At 40.6% G+C, this 11654-nt stretch overlaps 1 protein-coding gene across 8 annotated transcripts in view; it reads right to left on the bottom strand.

The window, feature by feature from the left end:
- Positions 1 to 3002: 3002 nt before the first annotated feature.
- gramd1ba (GRAM domain containing 1Ba) overlaps positions 3003 to 11654 on the bottom strand; it is a 92113-nt gene continuing 83461 nt past the window's right edge. For 2 of the 8 annotated variants that reach the window (XM_060909088.1, XM_060909087.1), the window contains 2 exons: positions 10272 to 10392; positions 5310 to 8565 (listed from right to left, as the gene is read on the bottom strand). In XM_060909088.1, coding sequence (XP_060765071.1) covers positions 8476 to 8565; positions 10272 to 10392 — 211 coding nt within the window. In that variant the 3' untranslated portion in view covers positions 5310 to 8475. Of the gene's footprint in view, positions 4245 to 4484; positions 4525 to 4835; positions 4927 to 5113; positions 5252 to 5309; positions 8566 to 10271; positions 10393 to 11654 lie in introns of those variants that run through there. The other 6 variants (XM_060909089.1, XM_060909091.1, XR_009651570.1 and 3 more) reach the window with 5 other exon arrangements.

Here is an 11654-nt window from a genome sequence, read left to right as displayed (position 1 = left end):
ATTCCTTCTGCTGAGGATCTGTATGGAGATGCAGATTTCATCTTCCAGCAGGACCTGGCCCCTGCCCATACCGCCAGAAGCACCAAAACCTGGTTTGATGCCCATGCCATCACAGTGCTTGACTGGCCAGCCAACTCGCCGGACCTAAACCCCATTGAGAATCTATGGGGTATTCTCAAGAGGAAAATGAGGGGCACCAGACCCAACAACAAAGAAGAGCTGACAGCAAGCATCAAGGAAATCTGGGCTTCCATAACTCCCAGGCAATGCCACAGGCTGATTGCCTCAATGCCACGTCGCATCGAGGCAGTGATTAAGGCAAAGGGGTTCCCGACCAAGTATTGAAGATTGACCTATCGTTTTGAAAGTACCATATTTTGATTGATTTTGATGTGATCCTAATTTCTTTCTTCATCTCATCTCATTATCTGTAGCCGCTTTATCCTGTTCTACAGGGTCACAGGCAAGCTGGAGTCTATCCCAACTGACTACGGGCGAAAGGCGGGGTACACCCTGGACAAGTCGCCAGGTCATCACAGGGCTGACACATAGACACAGACAACCATTCACACTCACATTCACACCTACGCTCAATTTAGAGTCACCAGTTAACCTAACCTGCATGTCTTTGGACTGTGGGGGAAACCGGAGCACCCGGAGGAAACCCACGCGGACACGGGGAGAACATGCAAACTCCACACAGAAAGGCCCTCGCCGGCCACGGCGCTCGAACCCGGACCTTCTTGCTGTGAGGCAACAGCGCTAACCACTACACCACCGTGCCGCCTAATTTCTTTCTTTTTCTGCAAAAACTGAGACGTAAATGGTGATTTGTTCACAGTATTCTAATTTTTTTGAATTCCTGTTTTTGTGGGTGTTATGAGCTGGAAGCCCAAATTATGTAAAAATAAACAAAAATACTTTAAATTGTGGGCTCTGAATCTATAATCTATGAAAGTTTAACTTTTTGAATGGAATTATGGAAATTAAACAACTTTTCCATGATATGATATACTGGGGGGGCGGCACGGTGGTGTAGTGGTTAGCGCTGTCACCTCACAGCAAGAAGGTCTGGGTTCGAGCCCCGTGGCCGGCGAGGGCCTTTCTGTGTGGAGTTTGCATGTTCTCCCCGTGTCCGCGTGGGTTTCCTCCGGGTGCTCCGGTTTCCCCCACAGTCCAAAGACATGCAGGTTAGGTTAACTGGTGACTCTAAATTGAGCGTAGGTGTGAATGTGAGTGTGAATGGTTGTCTGTGTCTATGTGTCAGCCCTGTGATGACCTGGCGACTTGTCCAGGGTGAACCCCGCCTTTCGCCCGTAGTCAGCTGGGATAGGATCCAGCTCGCCTGCGACCCTGTAGAAGGATAAAGCGGCTAGAGATAATGAGATGAGATGAGATGATATACTGGATAAAAACATATAAATGCAAAAGTTTGCACACCCTCCTCTTCATGATGAGCCAGAAGGACATTTAATCTGAATACGGTCACAGATATTCCTTTATTCTCAAAAAAAAAAGTCACAAATGAAAAAAGTAAAAATAAATAAAATAATGATATCTATAAAATGAATATTTATTATATGAATAAATATCTAGTAACATTAATATGAATACAATATTAAATTAAACTTGTTTGCTTGGACTTTTATTTCACTTTTCCCAGTTTTCTTTCTTCCCCTTATAATCTCACACTCCAGGTTGTGCTGAACATTAGCACGGCTAATCCTGTAGCTAATCCCATGACTAATCCCAACCACGCTGATGTTCAGTACAGCAGCACGACCTTGACTGTCATGTCGCTTTTATATAACAGTTTAATAAACAAGAAATTAATATCAAGTGAGTGATATTTCAGCTACAGTGTGGCCCAAGGTTCTGGGTTTGTGTGTGGTTTTTTTTTTCTCTGTGAAAAGAAATCAATCCCGGTGAAGCCCCACACCCTTTACGGCACGTCAGTTAGCTGGTTAACTCACTGACAGTGATTTGTACGTTCCCGTTAAAGGTGCTTCTGGTAAAATCGGCATCCCTTCTTCCGTTTCACCTTCATGTGATGAGCTTTTACTTGTACTGTATATTTCAAGTCTAAATAAGTTACATTCCTGAAAAGTATCATTCGCCTACATGTGCTGATGATGTCGCTAACGCTACCGTCATAACCGGTTCTAACGAGGAAGTGGAATTTCAGGTCCAGGGCACAGACAAGCGGAGTGATGCACACCGGAACGTCCCAGTGCCATGATGGGAAATATCATCACTTTTGGAACGCCGTTCGACCAATCAGGGGTGGGTTTCCCAAAAGCGTCGTAGCACAAAGAGCATTGTTAGATGGTAGAGTGAGCAGCACAATGAACACTCTCTCTCTCTCTCCTAGTTAAGATGCTCTTAGTGTTTGTTAAGAGGCTTTTGAGAAACTCACCCCAGATCAGTGGACTGGACCTACCTGGTGTATATTTTCTGTTGGAGGTCTGTTTTCCCCCCCGATGAAACTTTACTCCACAGTTTAACCTTCTCACGCTTTCCATCAGAATCACAGGAAACACATCACAGTGAATTCACTCGAGTATGCCAAACCTTTTGAGTTTACTCATAAATAAACTCTACATCACATTTTCATTTCCATTAACCCTTTGGTGACTGACCCCTTGAAAATGGTTCCTCCAGGAACGATGACGTTTCAGTTGTCAAGACAACGGAAAAACTAAAATACAAAAACAGAAAGATACGTCACAATGCTCTTGTGCACAAAACAAAATGCTCTTGTATTTGTATTTTAGTTTTTCCGTTGTCTTGACAACTGAAACGTCATGGTTCCTGGAGGAACCATTTTCAAGGGGTCAGTCACCAAAGGGTTAAAACACAATTCTGTAAAAATAGACCCCCCCCCCAAAAAAAAAAAAATTAATACAGATTTTTAAAAAATGATTTTTTGTGCATTTCATTCCTTCATTTATTCACACCGTGATATTAAGCGGCTTAAATATTGTAAATATTTGTGTGAAGTTGTCCTTGGGTTAAGGATCGCCCCAGCCGGGCGTGGTTGGCCCGCGGGGAGCAGCAGGAGCACAGGTGACCGTGTTGCATCAGTCTGACTGACTGCGTTTGTTTCACACCTTTAATGAACACGGCCCAGGAGAGACTCCGCTGTGTGAATGAACAGGAGGCCAGAGACTCAGAGATAAAGTCAGGGTCATTGTTCATCTGCCGTCTCCTGGATGTTTATCCACAAAATCACATACAATATTTATATTTACAGTGGCCTGAAAAATCAGAGTACAAGCTGTAAAGGTTTAAGTTAGAAAAGTACTCTGGATTTCACAATGAAACCTCGATCATCAGCCCAAATAAGCTCTGAAATTATTTTTAAACTGAAGCATTTAAAAAATTACAGACAACAATCCATCACTGAAAGGTTAAAAAAACCTTACATACACAAAAACACTGAGAATAAATGAAACTATAAATATAACAGATTTACACTACCGTTCAAAAGTTTGGGGTCACCCAGACAATTTTGTGTTTTCCATGAAAAGTCACACTTTTATTTCCCACCATAAGTTGTAAAATGAATAGAAAATATAGTCGAGACATTTTTCTGGCCATTTTGAGCATTTAATCGACCCCACAAATGTGATGCTCCAGAAACTCAATCTGCTCAAAGGAAGGTCAGTTTTATAGCTTCTCTAAAGAGCTCAACTGTTTTCAGCTGTGCTAACATGATTGTACAAGGGTTTTCTAATCATCCATTAGCCTTCTGAGGCAATGAGCAAACACATTGTACCATTAGAACACTGGAGTGATAGTTGCTGGAAATGGGCCTCTATACACCTATGGAGATATTGCACCAAAAACCACACATTTGCAGCTAGAATAGTCATTTACCACATTAGCAATGTATAGAGTGGATTTCTGATTCGTTTAAAGTGATCTTCATTGAAAAGAACAGTGCTTTTCTTTCAAAAATAAGGACATTTCAAAGTGACCCCAAACTTTTGAACGGTAGTGTAACTTCCCCCCATAAAAAAAATCTATTTCCAGTTAGAAATAAAAAATCCTTCCCAAATCATTTACATTTAAAAAAAAAAAATCTGATCAAATTCAAACTGTTTTTGTCGATACCGAACCGACTTTGTTCCTGGGTGTGTCATCTTTATCCTAAAAGGAGAAACAATCAACTGGATGGATGTCCAGGCCGAACGCCATCTGTTCCACTTCATGGCCACGTTCAGACTCAACACGGGACACGTCTGAGGAAGTGAATAAGCAAATAAATAAATAAATACTCCGTAAGGTGACGAGCTGCATGGAGGCCGGTGAGGGAACCAGTTTATAGCTGCTAACATGCAACTTTAAACGGATAAAAAGTACATGACCTTCATAAATTATGTAAATCCAGTAAACTTGTAGCTGTGGTATCAGAGGAATAAAACACTTCTGCTAAAGGAGAAGAAAGAGTTTGTGCTCGGTGTCTGGATGCATCACTGCACCTGGGTGAGGATCGTTTTTCCTCGAACAGCACGCCGCGTCCTGCGTCGTCGTAGAGACACAAATAAACACATCAATAAATAATGCTGCATCATCGATAATCTGATCAGGAACAACACATTTTAGTGATCATAAATTGTGTGATGAGAGATGAAGACAAAAGTCTGAAAACATCTGTGAAAGAATAAACTAATAATAATAATAATAATAATAGGAATCTTGTGCACATGCACAAATGTGGTGTTTAAAAAATTCTTTAAAGAAAATGAGGAAGTAAGTGGTGCGTATGGATTTTTAATATTTTTTATAATTTTCTATTTTCACTTTTTTTTTTTAGTTTGTATGTCACATACAGCTTTGTAAACAGAACGTCCTGTCCAGTCCTGCAGCTGGAGTCAACAGGAAGTTAGTTGTAGATCAGGAAACAGGACGAAGCACCTCTTTCTTTCAAAGATTAAAAAAAAATATAAATAAATAAATACAAATAATTTTTTTTTCTTGTATCTACATCGTCTTATTTGCGATGATTAATGAACCACAATTTTGAATGGATTTTTAAAACTGAACGCTACAGAACAGAACAGCGATGGCGTCCAATACGTCTGTGCTCATTTACTTCAGATCGCTGGGTCCAGTTTATAGAGTAGAAATCATTAAAATAAACAGATAAAAAGAAAAAGTGCAACCATGTTGATCTGACTCGACGTCACATCACTCGCTGAGCTCGGGGTCGAGCAGCCCATCCTGAGATCCCAGCAGGAGCGCCTCGCTGAAGCAGGACAGAAATGACGAGCGATGAAGTCACGCATCGTATCACACGCAGCAGCCACCAGTTTAAAAAAAAAAACAACACAAAATATTGTTTAAAACAGTGACAGTGTTTACTGTTGATTGATTCAGATTTGCTGTGATGTTGCCATGACAACAGAGTTTTATATTTTTAGGAAACATTTTGAAAACAGATTTTAAAAAAATAAAATAACAAATAAATAAAGCAAACGTGCATAAAAATGACTTGGTGATGACAAAGTACCAGCTCTTAAAGACCTTTATTCATTCTGCCTGTTTGTTGATGACGGAAATCTTTTCGATTTTATTCTGAAAGCATCTTTTCTGGACTGTCAGCTTTCGGCCTGCGACACGCTGAAGCCCTCTCCCAAAGACACAGCAACTCGACATATACAACATGTACATCCATTATAGTATTAGTATAAATATTTCAGCTCAATACATGTCAATAATAATAATAATAATAATAATAATACATTAAAGATTTTATGCACATACATCTGTGGTTTGCAATACAATGCCATAAAACTCGTCTTGGAGTGACTTCTTAATACTTTCTGAGGCTGGGATGAAGGGACGAAGGAGCAAAACAAACAAACAAACAGACAGGATTTTCTGGATTCTGGTTTAGCGTCGAACCTCAAACCCATGTGCGAGAGGAGGAGGGTGATGATGATGATGATGATATTTGGCATTTCATGAGCAGCTCTCCGTCTGATAAACTAACTAATTCCCTTTTTTTCAGATTTGCAGAAGATATTAAATTGCAAATCTCTTGCAATAACTGGACCATAACAGTCACGGCCATGACGATTCAAAGACCTGATGCACTGCGTTTGGATCCTGATTGAGTTTCTCCAATCAGCGAGCGGTTCAGGACAATAACATGGGACTGACTGAGGGGGTAAAGAGCAGCATGTCACCAAAATATAAACTACTTCAGGGTAAAACTGGATGATAAAATTTAATGCACCATGATAAACATGCAACACCAGACGACATCACAGGAGCATCAATGGAGTTCTGAGCTGACTCTTCATTATCTTAAAAACAAACAAACAAATGAACAAAAAAAAAACCCAAAAGGAACTGAAGAATCCAACAAGCTGCACATTAGACATGAGATTTGTCCGTGTTGGTGTGGATCTGTAGCTCTGTAGATATCTTCACAGCTTGTCTAAACGGCTCAGTAGATAAAGTTCAGTCATCAGAAGGTTATTGGTTCAAGTCCCTGCACTTCCAGAAAGTTGAAAGTGACGCCTTTAACATGACGCTGCTCAACTGGAGGGTTTTGGAGAAAAGGAATGAATGCATTAAAATGCCAGATGGAGCTTTAACGCGCTGCTTGGCCGAGACTTCCTGGAAATAATACTGAAAATCAACACACGCCCGTCTCCACAGTCTCTGACTTTACCTCATACACTGAGGGTTTTTTTTTCTTCACAGTTTACTCCTCCTACTTCCACGACTCACTCAAGCAGCATAAAAATAAAATGCAAACAAATAAATAAACGCAGGAAAGAAAACACTGTCACCTATGTGCATCAGGCATGTGCCGATAATCTGTGAAAATCTGTCGTAACGTCCACGTAACAACGTTCTGTTCTCACTTATGTTATAGCAGCTTCTATGTTTTGAATTAAAACAAAAAAACCCCGCAGCTTGTCGCGTTACTGCAAAGTGTAAACTCGTCTCTCCTGAACTTGCTGACACTGGAGACTCCTTTCAGAAAAGTTGTTTTGTCTGTTTATGTTGATCGTCCCTGAATGAGCCGTTACTATAGAAACGAGACCGCATTAGCGTGAGCACGTTAACGTATATAAACGTGATGTGCGGCTGTGCGACCGTCCGAGCTGCTGTTCCAGAAAATAATCAATCAATCAATCAATCAATCAATCAACACCTTCTGACCAATCAGATACAAGAATCACTTTTGAATTGAGACGTTATTTAGAAAAATATTTATCCTGTATCGGACTACTTTAATTTCCCCAACAATACTTTATTCCACGTTCGGTGATTAGGTTCGGAGTTTAGGGTTCGTTATACCGTAGTTACGTGTACGCTGGTAACCTAGCAACATGGCGACATTTAATTCTCTACCTTTGAATCCTTTGTTTGGAGGTTAAAACCATTTTTTTTAAACTGATACTTTGAGATATCAAGGCTCTGCCTCCAGGCACAGGTGAATTGTGGGAGAGCTCGGGTTCAGCCTTTGTGTTCCTGTTCAGTAAAATATCGTGAGATTTTTCCTAAGTGATGATAAACAGCAAGGAACATCAGCACATGTCTGATTCACACAAACATCTTAAAGCAAGATTTTCACAATTGACTGACGATGCAGACGATCCTTTTACACACAAAATGGAATGAACAGATATTCATTTGAGAATAAACACAAGTTGGCAACTCAGATTTGTGAACGGAGGGGAAAAAAAAACAACAATAGCAACAGACGACAAACAGACGCGGGTTTGGTTTGTGCAAAATGAAACGCAGTGCGGCGTCTCTGAGGAAGAGGATCGCGCTCTCGGTTTTCCGCTAACGATGACACGATTGGCCTTTCACTTTCACAGGCAACAAATTGTTCCACAAAGAGAAACAAGCTACTCTTATTCATTACACACAGACAGAACAGAAATAAATCCCAAACTGTAACGTGGACGTTTATGCATAATTAGCACCATGGCACGAGCTCTCTGGGGTCCAGCCCCGATTCTTCCATGGAAGCCTCAGTAAAAACGGAGCAACAAATACAGCTCGACTGAAGAATTAGAAATCTGTGTGTATGTAATCTGCTCTCCACATTCGCTTATCATCCACAAGTAACACTTAGAGATTATAGGTCAAAGGTTAACCTGGTCCCGGACTCCTAAATGGTTTTTATTTAAAAACAACAAAAAACAAAACAAAAAACCAGAGGGTTGGTGGTGGAGGAGGAGGAGGAGGAGGAGGTGCAGCTGAAATGTGGCTGCGTGTGCGTTTAACACTCAAACGAGTCCTTGAATGAAAGAACGAATGACTCAGGAGTCAATTTTTGGCCCTGGAGGAGATCAGGATGCTCGAGTGGGGTTAAGTGGTTCGTTTTTGCGAATCGATACTCAGTGAGCTGCGCTGGAGCGGAGAGGAGCGAGGTGGCTTCTGAGCTTCCTTCACGCTCTTCTTATTGCACCGTGTGTCTGTTCGGCCCGAGGTCTTCGTCCCTCAGTGGTATCGATCCCGTTTGTCCTCGGCCACCGAGCCGTCGTCTCTCATGCCGACTCCCTTCTGCAGGTTCAGCAAAGATCTTCTCATCTGCCACGAGATAAATCCACACACCAGAGTTACACACCCCGCAGCGCTGAGGAGCTCTGGACTCTGACTGGTCGTCAGGCGCTGATGCAGGTCACAGGTTTATACTCTCATTAATATTCAGATCAATGAGCTCCTTCTAATATGTTATTGTTTCCATAGCAACAAGGATGTGGACAGCAGATGCTCCACATAACATTATTGAAAAGAAAAAAAAACCCTTTGAATGAGAGATAGTGTTGATGGAACGTCTGTTTATCGCTGCTATAACACACGCAGAACGTTCCACAGCATTACACGTAACTAGAAACGGATAGAAATTAAACCGTGTTGCTCTTTAATCAGTAACAATCATAACTGTTGTGTTATAAGTGCAGTAAAACGCTTCAGGACGTGCGGCTATAGGAAAATAATCAACTTCAGCATGGTCACTGATTATTTTCCTGGAACAGCACCACACAGAGAGTGAGCAAGTTAAATATTTATCAGGTACGAAATATAAAACAAAGAATGAGGTGTATTTTACAGTTATTCCATGAAATCGAGTTGTACGTGAGCCGATCGGCGACGAGGCGCGTAGCACCGAGATTGAGTGGAATAACCGTTTCATTCTCTCCACATTCACTGGATTTTAAGAAATGGAGCATTTTTACTTCTAGTAAATTTGATAAATAAAAAAACTTTATACAAAACGTCCAACAAAATAATTTCCACTTAGAATGTGAACAAACCGGCAAAATGACAGGAGCAATTTGTGAAAAATGCGAAAATAATAATAATAATAATAATAATAATAATAATTCTTGAAAAATAAATAAAGAAAGAAACGTTCTTACCGTCAAATACTTTTATTCCATATTTTGTTGCTTTTTTTTGTATTTTTTGGGGTTTTGTTTTCGAGTAGAGTTTTTATTTTGTCCTCGGTTGGTTCAGCAACACGCTCCGCCATTTTGTTTTTCTCTACTCACGGTATATGAGCTGATATCCTAGTAGTAGAGTAGCCAATCAGAGCGCACGATTGCTCATATCCAGTGAATGTGGAGAGAATAAATCAAGATATTTTATAAATTTATAAACTTGAGATTTTCAGGCAGATAATAAATGTTTATGAGGAGTCAGTTTAAAACTGGATATTAATAAAATGTAGAGGAATTTGCTTCATAATCTGACTTTTGTGATATAATGGGAATATTTCTCTTAAATAATTACTGTTTACAACAACAACAATAATAATAATAATAATAATACTTGTAATTCTGTAACACAGGCCCCTCTGATGTACTCATTCCCACATGTATTAAATTGCTGATCACAAACTGACTTTCAGGCTTTAAAAATAAATAAATAAAATAAAAAAATCACCAGTTGATTGATCTCGTTCTGCTTTTTCCACCTTCAATTAAAACCACACTGAACGATCCGTATTCATGCTCACGGCATTTTGTGCATTTAAAAGCCACGATGTCCTGTAGACCCCTGATGTCAGGTTTCACCCAGATTTTTAACACACACACACACACACACACACACACACACACCTTTCCTCAACTGCAGGTCACTGATAAAGCGTCTGATGTATCCTGAGGTAAACACGCGATGTTTTAATTACACACAGGCGAAAAACAATGTTGCGTAACAACGTCTGTTTATTTATCTGCGCTCTTTATGGTGCCATCTGCTGGCATGTGATTTAATCTCGCTGGATTTACCTCGTCTAACAAAACCACAGACGACTTGATTATCTCCTGCCACTTCTCCAGCTCGTCGTCATGGTAACGCTGCTGCGACTCGAGAATCTGAGTCCACTCCATCTGCGTTTGGGGAAGTTTACTGCAAAACACACACACACACACACACAGTCTTCTGTTCATGACTTAGGAATGGATTCCTCTTTAACTATTTCTTTAGCAGGTTTCTGGTCTATATCTCATCTCATCTCATTATCTCTAGCCGCTTTATCCTTCTACAGGGTCGCAGGCAAGCTGGAGCCCATCCCAGCCGACTACGGGTGAAAGGCGGGGTTCACCCTGGACAAGTCGCCAGGTCATCACAGGGCTGACACATAGACACAGACAACCATTCACACTCACATTCACACCTACGCTCAATTTAGAGTCACCAGTTAACCTAACCTGCATGTCTTTGGACTGTGGGGGAAAGCGGAGCACCCGGAGGAAACCCACGCGGACACGGGGAGAACATGCAAACTCCACACAGAAAGGCCCTCGCCAGCCCCGGGGCTCGAACCCAGGACCTTCTTGCTGTGAGGCGACAGCGCTAACCACTACACCACCGTGCCGCCCTTCTGGTCTATATAATAAATGCATATTAAACAGTAAAATGATGGACAGTGTACACACACACACACACACACACAAGCCTGACTGTAAAACACTAATTTATTAGAGATTTATGGTAAACGTGCTCGTGTACTACAAACAGCTTTTGCAGAAATATTTCATCCAAATCCTGCTTTAAAACTGAACAAAAAAAGAAAATGTCAAAACGACTGACGTGTTCCTGCGGATCGCGGACGTAACGAAGGCCGTAGTGCCCAACGCATGAGAAGAGCGTTTCTACATTTAGCTGTTTAGCTACATGAGATTTGGATACTATTGAACAGGGTCAGTTTAACAATATTCTTAAATAAAACACAAATCGTAGCAGATAAAACGCTTCCTCCATGAATATTCAGTCACTGATTCAACAATTTTGGAGCCACAATTTTATAAAATGTACAACATATTTTCTTCTTCTTTCTTTTAATTCACTGTTTGTTTATAACTATAATTAATGTTTTGGAAAATCTGTGAAACAAATGGCTGACATTATCGTAGCGAGAAACAGTCGTCCCCTGACCAAACTACATTTTATTCTCTTTCTTGAAATTAATAAAACTTAACTTAAATTTAAAAAAAAAAAACCCACAGTTTGTGATGTTACTGAGAAACTGAAGCTGTTGAAGAAATTCCAGCTTCACCTCTGTTACAAAGCCCTGACACTGGAGACTCCTTCCGTAACCATTAAATAAACATATCATTATTTGAAGAAGAAGAAAACGCAACCAGATCAACATTTTTAATGCATTTTTA

This window comes from Neoarius graeffei, chromosome 25 (genome assembly GCF_027579695.1).
Source record: "Neoarius graeffei isolate fNeoGra1 chromosome 25, fNeoGra1.pri, whole genome shotgun sequence".
Taxonomy (NCBI): Eukaryota; Metazoa; Chordata; class Actinopteri; order Siluriformes; family Ariidae; genus Neoarius; species Neoarius graeffei.
Note: the sequence above shows the minus strand (reverse complement) of the source record. Positions and strands in the feature narration are given on the sequence as shown.